The sequence below is a fragment of the Pomacea canaliculata genome, linkage group LG6 (assembly GCF_003073045.1).
Source record: "Pomacea canaliculata isolate SZHN2017 linkage group LG6, ASM307304v1, whole genome shotgun sequence".
Lineage (NCBI taxonomy): Eukaryota > Metazoa > Mollusca > Gastropoda > Architaenioglossa > Ampullariidae > Pomacea > Pomacea canaliculata.
In genome coordinates, this window is record NC_037595.1 from 31,503,456 (window position 1) to 31,524,067 (window position 20,612).

The 20,612-nt window shown below is 43.1% G+C and overlaps 1 protein-coding gene across 1 annotated transcript in view; it reads left to right on the forward strand.

The window, feature by feature from the left end:
• The window catches only part of LOC112567010, a gene marked incomplete at its 3' end in the record, with an annotated part of 36,349 nt that extends 16,293 nt beyond the window's left edge, over positions 1-20,056 (forward strand). The window contains exons 2-5 of the mRNA XM_025243443.1: positions 3,848-3,931; positions 10,561-10,782; positions 11,219-11,407; positions 19,973-20,056. Coding sequence (XP_025099228.1) covers positions 3,848-3,931; positions 10,561-10,782; positions 11,219-11,407; positions 19,973-20,056 — 579 coding nt within the window. The remainder of the gene's footprint in view (positions 1-3,847; positions 3,932-10,560; positions 10,783-11,218; positions 11,408-19,972) is intronic.
• Positions 20,057-20,612: the final 556 nt, after the last annotated feature.

Here is a 20,612-nt window from a genome sequence, read left to right on the forward strand (position 1 = left end):
ATGCTAGCCTCCTCTTTATCATCCTCCTCAAGCTCCAAACTTCGCGACACCACCGTGATCAATTTATAAGCCTCATATTTGCGGGACGGCAGTTTTTAAAATGTTTTGCAATAATGTGTTCTATTTTGCTGGCTGCGATAGTATTACAGGATAAAATAGTCTCATTGTATCAAGGATCTACTGTGTAGACTAATGTAGTTGTTTGTTTGGTGATGGAGATACGGTTAAAGAAAGTCTCAGTGCTGCTTAGTAACTACGAAAAAAAAGCAGCCTTGATGTCTCTCGCTTACAGGCTGCAGCGCCAGGGGCGGGCCCCCACCATGTCGGTTCACAGAGTGGCCACACATCAGTAAAATACCTGCCTGATCTCCACTGTTAATTCCGATTTGCTATGCAGGGCCCACCCCTCCTCCATTCCCCCCCCCCTCCCGTAGTGACACCTGTAGCCAGCACTCTCATGGCACCAACGTTCTTCTGGGCGGTTCACACGCGATAAAACCTTCAGTGTCCAGCGGCCGTCACCGCTTGGCTTGTCCAGCGAGAATATGATACCCGCTGACTACACTTCTCACGACAGGCCCCAGCACCCCGAAATTGTATTCTACAGACTTGAAACTCAACTTCTGCATGTGTAATGCTTGGGTGTTCTGTCCTTAGAGCTTTCTTTAAAAGAAAAAGAAAAGGAGAAGAAGAAAAAAAATCCACTGACCAAGGCCGGGCCCCCTTGACAGCCGCGGGCCCGGGTACACCAGACCCCTGTCCCCCCCTCTCGTCAGGCCTGTGCTCACGCAACAAAAAATATGATCGTCTACATTGCTGTGCATCTTCAGCTGTTTCTCTGTGCTTTTCAAATCAGCGAAACATATTTTTCGCGCACTAATTACGAAAAGGTGGATTGTGGTGCCTCAGAGGAGAGTAGTGCGATGCAGGCTGGGACTGTCACTTTACAAAGGTGTTAACGTACTGTAGCGAAACTACAGCTGGACTGCATACAGCAGGCTAATTCTTAGGTAGATAATTTTGTGTAGTGCGTGAATGATTTTATAAATTTATATGCCCCTGGAGGAAAATAACGGTTCTCCACCCCTGGTTTATGGCATGAAAAATAAAAAAGCGGAAAATTTGAAGCCGTTGACCAACCACAGCAATATAGACATCAGAGTCAAGGGAAGAAAGGTTGACTGGTTCACATACTAGGTGTCACTTGTCTCAGATGAAATAAAATTTTCGCCTTTATTATTTATTTCGGTGGCAATTTTAACGACATTGTCATGTAAACACAGTATTATGTCACAAAACAGTGTTAATGACAGCTATTTTATTAGCAACAATATTGCCTAATAGAGGTAGCACTGTTAATAAAAACGTCTTTGGATATAGGAAGACTTCTATAGGAAGTACCTCTAAAATACCGGTATTTTTACTCACAGGTTACTTAGATCAGTTGGTGAGACACCTCTAGTACATGGAACACCCTGTGTACCTGTGTCTCGACAAAACAGAACGGGTAGTTCGTGTCACGGACGTCGAACACACACACGACGTCCATACGCGTTCTTACAACACACAAAACAATAATCCTTTACTTTTATTTCAAGTAAAATGCCAATCGAAGATTCACATGACCGACATAAGCTTTATTTTTCTTCGCTTCGATACGTTTGGTTTCGCTGCTGTGCCTTCGAATAGTTTGCTGATATTTTCAAAATATCATCGGTCGTGGTATAGAATAGCGTACTATTCGAAGGCACAGCAGCGAAACCAAACGGCTCGTCATGAAGCGAAGAAAAATAAAGCTTATCGGTCATGTGAATCTTCGATTGGCATTTAACTTGAAATAAAAGTAAAGGACGAAACATTATAACATTGCAAAAGCAAAATTATGCAACTCACAATATGCTTTGAGCTTGTTTTGATAAATAAACCCAAGAAAATGTTTATTAATCCATCGGAAGTTTGAACTGAGACGTTTAGTCCTGCTGGGAAGTTTGAGTACGTTACACCCCCACATGCTGCTGGGTGTTGGACCGAAGGCGATCGAGGAATGGTCAGGGGAGTGATTTTTCCTTCTTCAAAAGGTCTCCAACTCGACTAGGCGAGGTGAATCCACAAGGGGTCGGTATTGCGCCGCATCCAGGGTGTATACCCTGCTCTACTCTGTTATCTCAACTCAGGACATTTACAAGTCATGACTCAGGCACGTCTTCTTCCCTTTCTATCTCGGGCCTGAGTACCTTTTCAACCTCGTTCACGACGAAAATTCTACGACTGAACAGTGTTCCCCAAATACTGACGGTTAAACCTTTTACCGCTGACATTCTCATTCATTCTCCCTTACATGCTTTCTACGTTGTAGTCCCTAAGTAGAGAAATGGTTAAACTAACCAAAAAACATGGAAGCACGTACTGGTCAGTGACATCCCCCCCCCCCCCACTTCGGTTGAAAAAAAAATTAATACTTTTTTTCTTATCAATGTTTTCAATACTAAGTTGTACACAGTATGGTATGAAACAGCATCCACCGGACAGAGTACAAAGCAGTCCGGGGATGTATACACGTACAAAGCATTAACTATATGGAAGTTTTACAATTTCTCTCAACTTCAATTTTTTTTTCTCGACTGCCTTTATGTTTCCCACAAAATCAGATAGCGTAACTGTCTCCTTTTCTTGCGAACCCTCATAGTTTTTGTCCTTTTGCCTTTGTTGTCCGGATCCAATTTCAGAAACTGGTATTCTAATAATCTAATTCTCTGAAAGCCGTCCCATTGGCTGGAAATGCCGGTCTTTTCTGGGTCTTTCCCAGCTCGGTCTCGGGTTCAATTAAGTTTTTCTGAGGGACTTTATACAAGATGCAAATAACTTTTATTTTTTTCCTCTCTCTTTTCTCCAAGCTGACACCTCAGATACATTTTCCTTGCTTTTCTATCGTCGTGTGTTTGTTCGAGTTCTCTGATTTGTTTTGTCAAACCTTCTGGTGCTCCGTAATACTCCTCGTTGGCTGATTTCTCTACTTCCAGAGTTTTCTCCAGATTCCTAACACGCAGCAGGACATGTATAAGTTAAATTTACTTTCCAGATGAGCCACTTTCTCTGCCTCGGGGTTTCCCTCCAGAGATTTCAGTCTTGTGGTAGTATTCTCAAGAACTTTATTCAGTCTTCCCTCGAGTTTTCTTAAAGACTCTGATTTCTGCTACGGCTCTCTGTAGGTCGTCAGACTGTTTCTTATGACCAAATTCAAATTCACGAACCTTTTCTTTAAAATCACCAACGGTCACCCATGGTTGTTTACATATCAATTGATCTCTTTCATTTTGGCAAACATCCGTTTCAGCCTTAAGCCGAGCAATTTCTTGGTCCCGGTTACTGATATCTGTCTGCAGTCAATAATAATAATAATAATAATAATAATAATAATAATAATAATAATAATAATAATAATAACAACAACAATAATAACAATAATATTAATAATAATATAAAAAGGAAAATGTGTAAAGCGCGTACTCACACTCCTAAGCAGCATGCTCTTAGGGCTTAAGAAGAACAAAGCATGGACAGAATACGAGGGACAGGAAAACAAATAAATAACATAGTCCTGGTCCGTGACAATGCGAAAACAAAGTCTTTTTACTCTTTCTCTCTAGGCTGTGAGTGCCCGTCTTCCTGCTACAAAACAGAAAGAAATATTTGTGCATACAAAAGCATGTCCCTGCTCCTTCATTGACTAACCAAACTGTGAAAACGGACATATTTCTCTCTTATCTATATATAACTTCTTCGGAGTAACCTATCATCGTTAGACTACTCGACCATGAAGACAGATATTATCTGATTATGATTGCAGGCTTTGTCTGGAGGTTGGTGGTGGCACTGAGTGTGTTCACTGAAATCGTCGCCGCCCAATACGATGTTCCCGAGGCAAACGAGAGTGAGTATTGGGACTATTACAAGATAAATTTTGTCGTAGAAAATGTCTTGATGTATGTCTCAGTCAGTAGTGTTATTGTCATGACGCATTACAGTAACACAGTCAAACAACACGATGGGGGAAGTCACGATTTGACGTGGAGTGCGCGGTGCTCTTTCCCTCCAACAAGCTCGCGCCATAACGCGTGATGTACAAAGAAATTGCATATTGTGATGAAGTGTGCAGTGTTCGCAAACAAATAGTAATAATATTTAGAATGGTAACACGAAAACTAATAATGATACAAGTCTTTATTTATCGCAGAGGGCCGTTAGAGAGCTCTACATGGAAGTACAACAAAACGACAGCATATTCCTATCCCCTACACCAGACAGACTCTCCTACAATTATGGTTCAGGCTTACATAGGAGTTACATTTATCGCAAATAGTAACGTTCAGAAATTACACGGACAAAACAAAACAAAGCAGAACCTCAGTCCGTTGGTCCTGCATGCAGGTGCACACAGTCGGCGGCCCGATGGAAGTTGAAAAAATCTTTCTGACAGGACATGCTTGTCATCGAAAAGAATTTCAGATACTTTCAGAAGTGTCTGCTTTTGCCATTCACTGATAAACTGTTTTAAAAGCAGATAAATGAGGACAGTGCGCTCTCTATGTGGGATTAATAAAATAGCTGAAGAAATCTCTGGGAGACAAAAAAAAAAAAAAAAAAAAAAAACAGTTTCCGGAGAAGGAAGAGGCACTGATGAGCCTTCTTTACGACAGCTTGAGTGTTGGGATCCCAGCAACGCCTCTTATCGAAGATCAGGTATTTAAAAGTAGGGACAATCTTCACCTCCTTGTCATGGATGGCACTTATGGGACTTGGTGAAGAATGGTGACCCAAATCAAATTCAATCTCTTTGGTCCTTCTCACATTAAGTTCTAGGAAATTGTCATTGCACTACAAAATGTGTTCATCCAAAACTACACCATAGGTATTTACTGGCCTGCTTAGAAAATAGAAGTGAACAGTGCAGTGTCATCTGAGACTTTAACAAGATCTTGACCCTCGTGATTACTGCCACAGCTGTTGGTTTATATGATAAACAAGAGCAGGGATAAAACTCAACCTTGGTGTGAGCCAGTGCACGCTGCGATGGAATCAGAAAAAGTGGCGTTGACAAATGTTCGTTGTTGCCTCTCAATCAAAAAGGAAATTATCCATGCCACTAGCTGATGATGAAGGGAAAACTCGTCAACGAGTCTTCTAGCTAAAATATGTGGCTGGACAGTGTTGAAAACTGATAAGAAGTCAGCAAACAAGAATATGAAATATTTATATAGCGTATTTTCCCGCACGGAGGCGATGTAGTAAGCAGCAGGTAGTGATTGGTATCGCATGACAGAATGAATGGAGTTTACCCAAGTAACTACAGTCAAATCTCGCTACTATGCCACCTACCGGGACCGAGCAAAAGTGGCATAGTAGCGAGAGTGGTATAGTAGAGAGGGTTCGTGATAACGGCTTTATTTGTTCAAGTTACCCGTCAGTCCAAAGCTCTCAAGAATCGTCTGCTGGCGCTAGCTGTCTCTTCTCATTCTACCCTCACCTCTTCATCCTCCACCCCTCCTAACCACATCCGCGCACCTGCGTCCTGTCGCTAGTGGACCCCCTCCATCTCTCCCTCTGTCCCGTGACTGTCACCCGGCCAGCGACCACCTCCCATCGCCGCCTCCACCCTCCCTGTGTACGTGCTAGGTTCCATCTCACTAACTGCGATGTCCCACACTACCATACAGTATAATAATCGAGCACTGCGCGGAATTTCACAACTTGTGTCTTTTAACAATCACACAAAAGTGGCATAGTAGCGAGAGTAGGTGGTGGCATAGTCAATTTTTTTTACATTGAATTTATAGTCGGGACCGAGCAAAAGTGGCATAATACCGAGAGTGGCATAGTAGCGGGATTTGACCGTAGTCTCTTTTCCGAGATGAAGATAAGACAGAGAAAGAAAGCCCCGTGACCTTAACGTGCAAGGAATGGAAGCGTGACAGAACTCAGTTTTATGGGAAGTGGTGCCCAAACCTCACGGTTTTACCTTTAGCCTTTGAGGGGTCAGGTCTCATCCCAACCTGACAGCTGATCCATTTTAACACTGCTCTCGGACCGACAAGTTTGTGCTCATTCCAACACCACCTGGGGTTTGAAGCTACAATACTCTTTCAAGAAAAATGTCGAAACTTGTTTATATCTCTTGAATGTGTGTCATTCCATCTCCAGAAAAGTTCACTGTTTGGAAGCCACACATCGCTAACCCCAAATTAATAATTGTATTGTAACCGGACTGACCGGCACCTATCGCTACTAACACCCTAGCGCCAAATCAGTCCGTTCCTCTTTTGTCGGTCCAGGGAAGAGGACGGGAGTTCCCTAGGAGAATTTTTTTCTCTCTACTAAAATTCTGGCTCTCTTTAGTCGGGTGCGTCGCCTAGTTCTAACCTGCCTCGCGTTGTGTTCTTCTCTCTTTCCTTCTAAACCTATTTCCATACGCACCCGAGCTACAGCCGACCTAGGAGCCCACAAAAGACCCTGCTTTACTAACTGCACGTAAAGTGTCCTTTCGGTTGGTGTGTCAGTTTCGCCGGACCTTCTCGTGTGTTCTCTTCTGCTGCTGTGTCACGCCTACATACACAGGGACAGTACACACACTAGCACTCGCTGACACTATCACTCACACAAGTACTAAAGTTTAAGACATAAATTTATTTACAAAATATATATATCTGCCAACAACACAACTACCAAACTAACCAACTACCCAAACTTAAACTAGCCTACCTACCTATTCACCTAGCCGAAACCTAACACCTAACTCCGAGGGGTGGGGAAAGAGACTGAGTGCCACGAGCCGCTTTTACCAGCGGACCAGATGCGTTTCAGCGCCTTGGTACTTCTCGCTTGCTCAGCTCGCAGGAGGGAAAAAGGGGGGAAAGAGACTGAGTGACACGAGCCGCTTTTACCAGCGGACCAGATGCATTTCAGCGCCTTGGTACTTCTCGCTAACTCAGACTCAAAGGGCTCTAGCTACCAGACCCAACAGGACCAGTTCTCGTTCTAAGAGAAAAGGCGCGGACGCTGCTGTGCGCCCGCATTTTGTACAGGGCAGCTTGGGTACTACGTCACCCGCAGTTGCTGCCCTGTCCCGCGCTGCGCGCCGCTCGCGCGACCACGCGTGGGATGGAAGGGGATGTGGGGTGGAGGGACTGGGCACTGTCAGCGGTACCGCTGACCGAAACTAGCGCCCCCGCTACAGTATATCATTCTCGTAATATTTCTAGGTACTCATACTAGCAACAGATCGTGCTCTCACAGAACTGCTAACAAGTGTTGTAACGAGAATGTTTCCGACAGGGTTTATTCGCCCTTGATAATCTATTCACTCTACACATCATTGAGATTTTTAAAGTGAGAAAAAGTGAGTCTACTGTGCGGACGTAAATTATGAAAAAGCCTTTGATAAAATAGATAGACTCTACCACTGACTTTGACTTTATTCAGTGTAGGTCATAGCTCTGAACTGAAAAGGGTGAATATAAAAACATAAAAAATATGAAAAACATCTTTACATAGATGTGAATAATAAATACATCCAAACTGTAATTTAATCAAGCTGGCGATACATTTAAATTTGTGCAAATGTACACATTGTGTAGAGGCAGACAGGTCTCTAGCTATATCTATTGTCACCACATCAGTACACATGCAAGTATATGGTCAGATCCATATAATAATATATACACATGTAGATAAAATACTATCGTTACTACACGCTTAGTATCTGACAATGGATTAGAACTAGCTAAAAGTATAATATTGCTATCAAACAAAATTTTACTTTTAGTTGATGGAGTTTCTAAAATTCATTGTACTTTGCATGTAACTTGCTAGACCAGTGGTTCTCAAAGTATTTCAGACCGCGGACCACTTTACTTAAGTAAAAAAATATGGTGGACCACCAAGGCCTAAAAATCACTCTGTACTATGAATTTCAAATTTAAATTGCCGCATTTTTTTTCGTTACAATTCAAAACTAAATGTCCTTCTGTGACAGTAGTATGGTAATAAGTTGACATAAACCTACCTACCTCGTTATTTGTAATCAAAATGTTAATGCGAGGAATGCAGTTGTTTTTGACGAGATATTAGGGTGGTAATATCTGGATCAATGTTGGAAAGTTTCAGTCTCATGTCAGATTCCACGTCCAGCCGACTTCTCTTGTTTGTTTTTAGTCCCACGAGAGTTGAACATCGAATCTCGCAGTAGTACGTTGTTGGCAATGGCAGTAGATGCTTCACAGCGATGTCAGCAAGTCCCCGGTACTCAGATCGTACATGAAGCCAAAAGTCTGTCAAACATTTCTCAGCAAACAACACTTTCAGCAAACCATCCGAAGCAAGTTCCACAAGACTATCAACATCCCTTGAAGACAGTTTTGTACTGACTGTTCAGCTGCAGTCATCTTTGCACATGGATTTCTGATCCATTCAGATTTTGTCTCGGGCTCTGGAAAATAAATTCTGAATTGCTCACGCAGACCACGTAGGTGTGATTTAAAGTTCGCAACAATCTGCTCATCAATTTCCTGCGGTGAAGTCACAAGAAAATCACTGAGGGTTAGGAACGAGTCAAATTCTCGACGATCGAGGCGATGACATCACAGCCCCAATGTTATACACATAGCCTTTACTTTGTCTGGAACGTGACAGATTGTGACAGATTGTGACATGTCTGCCCATTCACACTACTAACAATGTCAGCCAGCTACGCCAACTGACCAAGCCATGAAAAGTCATGCATCATTGCATGCAATCCCACAAGTAGAAAGCTTGATCACACTCGCGCAAACAAATGTTGACCTCCTCGCGCAGTTCAAACAGACAAGTGAGCACTCTTCCACGCGACAACCAACGAAAGTCTGTAAGAAAAAGAAGCTTGATGTGTTCACTTCCCATCTCTTCACATAAAACTTTAAAAACCTGCGCGTTCAAAGGGCGCCCTTTGATGAAGTTTATAATTTTTATTCATTCCTCCATTAGTCTTTTAAGATCGACGGGCATTTTTGTTGTTGCGAGCTGTTGTCGATGAATGCAACAGTGCGTTGCTGCTGCCAGTGGAGCAACTGTTTGGATGCGTGCGGTCAAGCCTTTGATCTTTCCCGTCATTGACGCAGCACCATCAGTGCTGACACCGACACATGGCGTCCAGTCAACTTTGTTACTCACAATGTAATTGTTCAGAATCTTGAAAATGTCCTCTCCAGTTGTATAGGTCGGTACAGACTTGCAGAAGGGAAAGTCATCATGAACAGCGCCTAAGAATTCCTACCTGACACATGCCAAAAGGTTTGCTTCGTTGGCTGTCAGTAGACTCATCAAGCTGAAGCGCCAAGTACTGACTTTGACATGTCTTGATAGCAGCTGACATTCCACACTGTCAGCCATGGCTGTTATTCCACGTTTCACGGTATCGTTTGAAAGAGGGACTTTGTTGATGGCATTTGTCGCCTTTTCACCAAGCATGAGTTCTGTCATTAGTCTGGCAGCAGGTTTGGTCAAGTTCCCTGAAACAGTGTGGTCTTTGCCGGTCTTTGCGATCAACAGCAAAACTGTGTAGGATGCCTGTGTAGCCTCAGTGTTTTCATCGCCAGAAGCAACAAGGTGCAGCACTCCCTTATTTTGTTGCAGCTCTTTGCATTTATTCTCGAAAAACTCCAGAGGCTTATCAGCATATTGGCATTGCTTGGGTTCAAAATGACTTCAGTTTGGAGGGTTTCATTGCTCCATTGGCCAGAATTTCACAGCATAAAACACACTCCTTGCTTGCTGGCTGCCCTGTATACCTTCTTAACACACTCCTTGCTTGCTGGCTGCCCTGTATACCTTCTTCACTAACTCCAGAAAGTACAGAAGTCTGCTGCACGTCTGGTGCTTAGAGCTAGAGAAGGGACCACGTCACTCCGCTACTTCGTGTTCTGGACTGGCTTCCCATCCGTTCTGGAATTCACTCGTGTCAAACTGTCCGTGCTGTTTTACTTTCTTTGCTGGCACCTGCCCTGATTATTTCTGTGGACTGCTCTTCGCTTACATCCCAGCTACACAACTCCGCTGGTCGTCTGATGATCGTCTCCTTACTCTTCCTGTCACCACAACAACAACATATGGCCACAGGATGTTTAGTTATTGTGCAGCCAAACAATTGAACTCTCTCGCTTTCCATACCCGTCACCTACCCTCTATTGAATCCTTTACACGCACTTCTTTGTTAATCATTACTCCTAACACCTTTGTTCATCATCAATACTGTTGTTTATCTTTCCGTCTTTCTTGTGCTGTTTCTTTCTTCTTCTGTCTCTCGTATGTTGCCTATTTCGTATTCTTGTTGTTAAACGCTTAGAGCATTCTTCTTAGGAGTGTGAGTATGCGCTATACACATTTGCAATTATTATTATTTTAACGTGTTCTTTCATAGGTTTCAGTAGTTGCAGTGATGTTGCAAACAGCTGAGTTATATTATGTGTGTGATAAATAAAATGCGTGTCAACATTTTGCAGATCTCCTGATACAGTGTGCTTTGTGTTGCAGGGAACGTCGCTCGACTAGGAACCTGCTCTAACAGCTCTGTGTCTAGGCGAGATAACAGTGATCGACATTGCTCTTGGATTATAAATGGAAATAAAGACGTAACTGATGGAAGCCGTAACTGCTTCTCTACTGCAGATGAGGTTACTAAGCCAAGTCGTTTGACAGTGATTCTGAAACACAGATATTATATTCACAAAGTGGTCATCTACGGACGTAGTAACGGTAAGAATCAAAATATTAAACACAATACAATAAAGTACAATAAATTTAGTCTGGGCTTATAAAATTGCGACTATCAGACAACTGTAATGTCAGAGCCCTGGTAGCTTTGTTCTCCTAGTTTAACGAATGGACTGCAAGTGTTTGTGTTCTACAGTCATTCACCATGCACCTCAGCAAACAGGTCTCTCCATCAACATAACGCAACCAACCTCACCAGCTCCACAGTGCCTGTGACTAGTTGTTTCCTTCACTGTAATTATGCTACTGAAATGTAGAATTATAGCCAGCTGTCACGTGGTTTTGACAAGTAGATGCGCACAAAGACATTGTGTGGTGTGGCATGATGTCTACTTGTATGTGTACGTGGCGTCTGTATGCATGCATGTCATATTTTATAGATTTACTTCTGTTATTTAGTGTAGATGTATTTTTACAGATCTAGACAGAATGCCGCAGATTCAAGTCTTCTTCGATGGTATACCAGTCTATAATGTCAGCGAAAAACGTAATGTCACCATCTGGAAAATACCAGAAAACTCCCGTCAATTTGCAAAAAATGTTCTTCTACATAAAGATAATACAGCAACGTACAGGGACATAAGCTTGTGCGAGGTGGAGATTTACAGTAAGTTGACTGCACAACATGCCATGCATTCTTACCATTTTCCTTTGGCACTCACTCCAGCCTTCTTCACACACACACACACTTTGTAGGTGCTTTAGCCTGCTTCTAATCCTGAGTCTGCTACGGAGATTTGCAGCAGAAATGAAAAGTTCGCTTTATTTTCGAGACGCTTACCACATGACTGATGGTGATTTCGACAGCTGAGTTCGGTTCACTAAGTTACTTTTTTTAGCTGCTACAACGGTCTAAAAAATGTCTTCGTGGTTTTTATTCTTTCCCACGTGGTATTTTGAGAACAAATGAGCGTCTGATAGGCACAGTGAACATTAAATGCATAGCATTAATGTCTCAGAAAGAAAATATCCCAGAACTAGCTTTGAGTTACTGTCGACATTTGCTTACTTCTGGAAGCCATGGTAATCAGGTGACTGACAATGACAACGACAACTTTATTGGTCCCAGTGGACAATGCAAACATGGAAAGGTGTTCTAGTCCCAAAAGTAAAAGCTCGAAATAAAAATAAGAAATAAAGTTTGCTGCAAGATGCAGCGTTACAAGATTAGCTAGTTTAGTTTATTCCTTGTTGCTCCCTTGAGGAGGATAGGGCCACAACAACACTTCACCAGCGGACTCGGTATAGCCCCTTCAGTTGGGACCAGGTGGTTTCATTGTCCTTTGCCTCGCTCTCTACTGTTCTTTTCCAAGTCTGCTTTGGTCTCCCAACTCTCCTCTTACCTTGAGGGTTCAAGTAAAGTGCCTGCCTGGCCATGGTGTCACCTGGTTTGCGCAGGGTGTCCTATCCAGCCCCATTGGCACTTTGTGATGTCTTGGCTAGTGACATTCTGCGTTCTCTTCCACAGGCTGCTGTTGGAGATCTTTTCAGGCCATCTTATTCCCAGAATATGGCGTAGGCATCGGTTGGTAAATTCTGCAACTTGTTGTTGATGGTATTTGTCACTTTTAAGGTTTCAGAACCATACAGCAGGACAGCCTTCACACTGGTGTTGAAGATGCAGGTCTTACTGCTGAAGGCATAGGCTGGTGAAAGCATGCCTGGCCTTGTTGATGCAGCTTTTGATGTCATCATCCGCTCCACCGTCCTTGTTGACAATACTCCCAAGATACCTGAAGCGGTCTGTTTGTAGGATGTTCTCTCCTTGAAGTTGGATTAGGAGTTGCTGCTTGTTGTTGATTCTCATCACTTCGGTTTTCTTTCTGTTGACCTTTAAGCCAGTCTTATCCACTTCATCTGCTAGCTTAAGTCCACAAAAGTTATCTAGAGGGGGGACTTCATCGTTTTGTTGTGGTCTTGCCGTCTTTGTCTTTCACTGGCTTGTTTGGGTTAATGTTCCTGCCTGACAGAGTTCGTGTTATTTCATATAGTCACTTCATGTTTCCTTGTATAGCTGCTGTCTCTGCTTCCTCTGTCAGTTCAAGGATGAATCTTTTCTAGTCCTCTCTGACAGACCTCCTCACATGGCGGTTGGCTTCCCAATATTCAGCTCTGAGATCTTCTTTCTCTAGCTGGTCTTGACACAGGTTGAGCTTCTGTTTCAGTCCCTTTCTTGATTCAATCTTTTCCCAGGTCTCTAGGGTCATGCATTCCTTTTACGTGTTTTCTTTCCCTCTTCCCTAGAACATATGTACAGTTTGTTTTTTAAATTCTCTTAGAGGGTTGACCAGGGTTCTTCCACTGATTCTTCTGTCAGTCTTGAAAGGGCCTCATACTTATTCTTAACTTCACAGTTTTCAATTTCCCTTCTTTCCTTCTTCTTGAGGTTTCGACTATTGAACTTGTGGTGTGTTTTGCCTGGTGTGTTTTGGATCAGTGAATGACTTCAGCTTAATCTTGAAGACCTCCACTAGGAGCTGGTGGTCTGAAGCAACATCTGCACCTCTCCTCACTCAGACATCTTGAAGACTCCGTCTCCACTTTCGTGCAAGTGTTATATGGTCAATCTTGTTTTCTGTCTGGCCATCAGGGGAAGTCGTAGTTGTCTTGTGTATATTCTTGTGTGGGAACGCAGTGCCACCTATGACATGGTCATTGAAATCGCAGAAGTCTGTGAAGAGCTGCCCGTTTTCGTTGCAGGAGCCGACGCCATGTCTTCCCGTGTTGGTGTTATCATCTCCCCCTTTGGCATTTAAGTCTCGCATAATGATCCTCAGATCTCTTCATGGTGTGTGGTCAAGCAGAGACTCTAGGGAACTGTAGAAGCATTTGTTGGGGCATAGCATTGGATGATGGTGATCTTCCTTCCATTGGCGTTGAATCTTGCTGACATGAGCCATGGTGAGACTGGTTCCCAGGCCATCAGAATCATTGGTGCCTCTGTTGACATCAGCAGTGCTACTATCCTGGTTCTTGACTTGGTCGTCAAAAGATGAGTTGGCAAGCTGGCTTCCCTAAGGCTTTCACCAGCATACGTCATAACCTCTGTTCGAGAGGAATCTTCGCGACCAGTGGTACTGTAGCGGTTTCTGTAACAGCTTTTGTATTTACATGAGTGGGTTGTTAGGCCAAAGCAAAACCCCCAACCTGGAGGGCCAGGGTGCAACATTTTAGTCCGGCCTCTCCCCTGACAGAGCTGTTGGGCTTGGTTACACCTGCCAGGAGCACAAGGCTCCCACCGACATGGCTCTGTGGATCGACAAGGCGCGCAAGCCACCACATCACTACAAGGCAAGTTGCACCAACTGGTGGTGGAGCGTTAAAAGATGTCAACATGAAAAATATTAGCAAGTAAAAAAAGTCTAGTAACAATTATATATATATAAAACAAATAAACTTAGCAAGAATGCTCATGTGCGCACCTACAACATCACATACCACTGACACTTGATGATGATGATGATGATGATGTCGATTTGTAATGCGCAGGTATCCATTCAGAAGAATGCTCATTGCGCACAAAAAAAAAAAATAAAAAAAATAAAGTGAACAAATATATAAAACACCAGAAAAGTAAAAAATAGAGACAGAAATGTTTCTTGGTTGTTTAAGACTGTTTTGAAAGAAACAGATGGGTCTTCAGCCTTTTTCGAAACGTGGTTGGTGAGGTGATGGTGGAGAGTGACGATGGCAGAGCATTCCACAGCTTAGGTGCCGCGTGTTTGAAGGCCCTGGCTCCAGTGCGCTTCTTGTTGGTGTCTGTCACTGCAGGGAGACAGAAGCGTGACTGGGAGCCTGAGTGCAGGCCACGTGACGGCTGGTATGGAGGAACTATCTCTTGAAAATAGTCAGGAGCAGTTTTAGACATGCAGGACTGAGCAATGGAAAGTACTTTGTGGTCAATGCGCTTGTTCATTGGGAGCCAGTGAAGGCTCTGTAGGATTGGGGTGATGTGCTCAGTGGACGACTTTGCACGGGTGACAATCCTGGCGGCTGCGTTTTGAACTCTTTGGAGTCGATCCAGCTGAGTAGCAGGTATACCCCACAATGCACTGTTACAGTAGTCCAATCGTGATGTGATGGTAGTCACAGCAAGTGAGTTGGCAGCAGCTTGAGTCAGCATGGGCCGTAGTCTACCTAAAGTCCTCACAAAGTAGTAGGACTTTGCCACAAGAGAACTAACATGGTTGCACATGGAGAGCTCTGCATCAATAAACAGCCCTAGGTCCCGTACACAGTCAGCAAAGGCGATGGAGGCATCACCGACCTGCACGGCACTAATGCCAATCTGCTCCCTTCTGGCCCTGGGGCCACACAGTAACGCTTCTGTCTTGTCGTTGTTGAGTTTAAGACGATTCCTGGTCATCCACGCCTTCACCGCAACACAACATGATTCAAGTCGTTGAAGCGCATTCCTAGCCACTGTCGGGTCGGGGAAAACTGTTTAGGATTTGTGTATCGTCCGCAAAGAACTGACGTCCCATCTGAAAGCGCTCAATTACCCGTCGAAGCTGTGAAACATATACCGAAAATAAGAATGGACCCAGAACGGATCCCTGTGGTACGCCACACACCAGAGGAACTGCCTCAGATCTTGCAGAGCCGACAATCACTCTCTGAGATCTCTCGGCAAGATAGGAGGCAATCGACTGCAGTGCAGAGCCCTGGATACCAGCCTCTGACGACAGTCTCTGGAGCAGCAGGCGGTGGTTGATGGTGTCAAACGCACTACTCAGGTCGAGTAATACTAACAGCACTAAGTTGCCAGAGTTGACACTACAAAGAATGTCATTGGTCACACGAAGAAGAGTAGTTTCTGTGCTGAAGCCAGGACGATACACTGACTGATATTTATCTAGGCAGCCATAAGTAATAAAATGGGTCATAAGCTGCTCTGCAACCACCCTCTCCAGTAGCTTGGAAATATAGGATAAATTTGACACTGGACGATAGTTTTTACAGTCCGAGGGATCCAGGTTTGCCTTTTTCAACGAGGGCTTCACAACAGCCTGTTTAAAACACCGTGGAACACATCCAGCTCTCAAACTGGCATTAATAATGTCCAAGATGACAGCAAATAAAATGTCCAGAAGTTGAATAAGAAATTTTGTTGGTACAGGATCCACAGCACATGAAGTTGTAGTTGATCTCGCTACAAGTTTCCTCAAGTAACTCTCATCAATACACGTAAAAGAAGTCAGCGGAACACCAGCAAATGGCACAGAATAATCTGCCTCACACTCTGGCAACTCACAAGCTGCACTCTCAAGTCCAGCACTAATCTCCTTTATCTTATTAACAAAGAAGGAAGACAGCTGATCAGCAGCTGACTTGACATCCACCTCAGGAAGAACCGGACTAGTTCCGTTCTTACCCAACAAGCTGTTCACAATGTCAAAAGTCTTTCTGGGATTTCCACTCGCAGCCTCTAGCTGCTCCTGCACGAATAGCGATTTAGCCTTTTTTACAGCACAAACATATTTATTTCTGGCTAACTTATACAGCTGTCTGTCAATCTCAAGTTTGGTCTTCCTCCACTTTTCTCTGCCAGCCGTCTCTGTTTCTTGGCTTCACTCACCCCCTCACAAAACCACGCACAATCTGGTCTATCTACAACAATTTTGCTGACTGCAGCGCATGCTTATCAAGCAGCTCTAGTAAAGTCTGATTATATAACTCTGCTAACTCATCAACATCTGTGGAGGATCTAATAACAACTTGACTGAAGCAGGTCTTCTCTGAAAGCGTTCAGGTCAACCTTCTTCAAATTTCTACACAAAACAGATGTCTTTCTACGCCTTGTCGAGAAAGATCGCGTCACCAAGACTGCACAAAATGTCTGAAAGCAAAAAATCCTCGACAACAGCTGACTTGACCAGTGACTCTGATGGCGCACGAGTGATAACCCAGTCAAGAATGTGTCCAAGTCTATGAGTTGGTTTATCAATCAGCTGACAAAGACCACGGCTATCTAAAGCCTCAATCAACCGCTTCACATCATTATCTTGAGGTCTATCAAAGTGAAAATTTACATCCTCCAAAATAAGAATCTTCTCCTTTGTGAGTAAACTGTCCAGCAGCATAGTAAAGTCCTCATGAAACAGAGAATCGGAAAGCTGATTCTTTTTCGATGGAGGAGGTCTATGCAAACAAATGATCTCTAATGTCTGCTTGGCTAATGTCAGTCTTGCTGTTATGTACTCAAAGGACCTGTACTGTGTTTGTCTCTTCAGCACTGTAAATTTCAAATGTACTTTAAATAAAACTCCACCTCCACTCCTACCACTCCTGGGATTATGTGCAAATGTATAACCCTGTGGCGTAAGATCTTTGATTACTGATTCATCACCTATCTCTTTTAACCATGTCTCTGACAAGAAAAATACATCAAAGTCATTATCCAACACTAAATCACGAATGTCCACAGCCTTGTTGCAGACTGACTGCACATTTAAGTGACCAACACATATCCTTGTCACAGTTTTTGTTTCTATTGAAAGTCGCCCGCTCTTTGACAAAGGAAAATTCTCATTAAAATTGAGGTCACCTATATTTTTCCCACCATTTGTACCTCGTTTGGTGCCTGGGTGTAGTAGTGGTGGAGATTGACATTTGTGGTTTAGACCGTATTTCCTCAGCCGGCACTGAACTCTCCTACCTCTCTTTCGCTTTTTTTTTTCTGATGGACGTCGAGTCTTGAGGTAGGATATTAGTTGAAAGGTGTGAAGTATCGTAATAGAGGGTCGCCGAAGTAAGAGAGAGTTCGAGAATTACTCACGGCTATACAACATAGTGGAGTCCGCCATGTGAGAATTAAAAGTGAGACTAAGTTTTAGAAAAAAAAGAAAACAGTACGAGCAGTAGGAATCAGATCTCAGGTAATGGCGGAGAGCGTAACCGTTACACATAAAATCCCACAGAAACAGAAAGCAAGCAATCACAAGCAGTTAGAACAGCAACAAAGTAAACTTTAAGAGAAACAAATACAACTTGTAACTAAAAGAAATCTAAGGATATGGAAGAGCAAAGACGTTGCACAAGAAAAGCAACAAAATCACCGGAGAACAAAGCAACTCAGCCTGTCAGGCGCAGCCTCGTTTCCAATCCCATAGATTCACTTCATCTGAGGTTGAGCAGCTGGACTGCAGATGCACGAACGATTTTATGTGCATGTTGTTTTGACATGTAAGCATGGCACAGCGTTTACCTGAGCTTAATAATACAATTTCTTTCGTTATTACATGCTCAGTATTCGGGTACTGGATGACGCAACTTCCCATATTGCACCATCGCACGACGCATAAAGAATTTCTAGGAGGCGCTCATGCTTGTGCACAACTGGCCGACACGGTTAAATAAGAGAAAAGTTCCTGCCGACTTGGATAGTAGAGTAGATTAGTGTAGTCGTTGTGTGGATTTACCATCATGTCAGCGTCGCTAGGCAGTTACAATAGTAACTAGGCGACTAGTGCTTGAGAAGAGTTAACAGGTAAGTGCGTAACGACTTCCCAAGAAACAACGGCATTCAGAGACAAGCTATCTAAGTGAAGGACCTACTCGCTAACAGCAAGGAAGAACGGAGGATTCTTACCCTGCGCCGTTAGTGTGTTCCACTACCTCTTAGGTGGAAAGAGTGAGGCAAGTTCTCGACTGACAGAAGGTTAGCTGCTAAGTCTGTCGCCTGCTTAGGCAAAGCTAGTGACCGTCGTGGTGGGGTGTAGAGACATTTTCCACCATCACCCATCTTCCACCGAGCTATCATGTAACATTAGGTTGTTAATTAGGTGTCTGTCCGTGTAAAGTGAATATCGTTTAGCGTGTAAGACGAGCCAGTGACTCTAGTCGTTAACATTCATCAACAGGAAGTTCTATTTAATGGTTATATGTTCTGTGCAGTGTATCTCTATTCCTTTTTTCTCCCTCACTGGCCCTTTCACATATAGTCTTTCAACCAGTCATCTCCCTACCACACATACAATTTTTACCTTTTCTACTTTCTGTCTGCAGTGGTTTTCCTTGTCTTCTTTTTCCTATCATACCTTTCTTTGCTCTAACTCTTTTCTCTGCAGCTTCCTTTAGGCCCCTGCGTTTGTCGTGCATGGCTATCCGTGTCGCAGGATGTCCCTGATGGGTTGCGGCCCATCATACCAACACACCTCTTTGCCAGTCTTCTCCTAGATAGGAGGAGGATGTGGCCCACATCAACCAACCGGCTGTCATGTATTGCCCTAGCTTGCTTGAAGGTTCAATATGGTCTTCATATTCGGAGGGCCAGAGTATATTTTGTTGACCCTCCCATCACGGTGACCGCACACAGAACCCTCAACTCAAGGGACGTCATTAGGTGTCCTGACCTTGCAGGGATAATAGAAGTTGACATTGTCAGAACTGGCATCCCTGGGGGTCACAGCTGTCCAGAGTCCACATCAAGAAGGATGAAAAGTCAACACCAACTTACACTCTTTTTCTCATATTCCCAGAGGACATTTCTTGACGGACACTAAAGACTATGGACGGGCCGACAGTCAGTCATGCAAGAAACATACGCGTTATCAAACAGATGAATCTATGAGATACAAACATGAAATAAGTTCAGAGATAATGAACTCAGAGTAGTGTAAAACAGTATCTCTTTATTGCAAGATCTTTTTAGATATTGGTTATGAGGCCGTTTGTAAAGGCTTTGAACGTAGACACAGTTTGAAGAAAAAGAGGGAGCGATTTTCCTGTGTGGCCTGAGAAGGAGAAGGAATTTCTCCTATTTGATGCAGGCACAGGGAGCAAGACAACACAAGCAGACCGAGAATACTGACTCGGGTGATAGGGCACCATGTAAGGTCAAACAGGTATTCTCGGTTATCAACACTCATCAACAATAACAGAGAATACTCGAGCTAGATTACAGTTTTTGTGTAAACAACTGTGTGTGAATATTAGTGTATCAATTATTATTATCTTCCGACTTATTAATGAGACCAATGCGAGTGTTGCTGCAGGCAGCGCCGTACGGACTAAGGTGATCCCAGGTAATGTTGTATAATGGTGAAACGTAGAATAATGGGGCTTCTGTTTGTTGGTTGTTTAGATCAGTAAGAACTACTACTTTCTTATTAATTTTTCTGTTGTCTTTTTATACTGCTATAAATATATACCAATGAGTGGATGGTTTCAGCGTGCAATGAAGGGTTTTTTTGGTCCACGTTGACAGACCGTGTTGGTGCCAAGAGGTGCAAAGAGTGGCAATGGCTCTGCCTAGGTAACTGGTTTTATTTTTAAGTAACTTAATTTCAAATAAATCGTAGTGTCGATGTAGAATTATATGGTTATTGCATGAAAACGAAATTAGAGTAAAATGTTAACAACTTATTATTTTGCTTTAAAAATGTCTTTAGTGACAAATGACAAACTGAAGGAAACATAGTAAGCAATTACTGTTTAGCTGACATGATTGTACTGAGTGCAATCTACTTCTCTGGTATGCAACGTTATGATGCCATACAAATAAAATGTTTTTTAAAAAATATCATCCATGAAGGAAATTTTAAGAAAATAAAGCACAAAGAAATATACTTCATAGCCCAAAATGATTACGCAATAAAAGTGGTACTGTTTCACTTTCAGCCATAGATAATGGTACAGCAATGACAAAATGCAAGCCGTTAGTACATAAGTAGCAATGGTAGTGGTGTCAACACACGCACATGTACGGAGACATGATTTAATAACAATAATAATAAATGCAAAATTTGTAAAGCGCAAACTCACACTCCAATGCTTGTATCGGTGTGTATTAAACAGATCTGTCTTTCTTC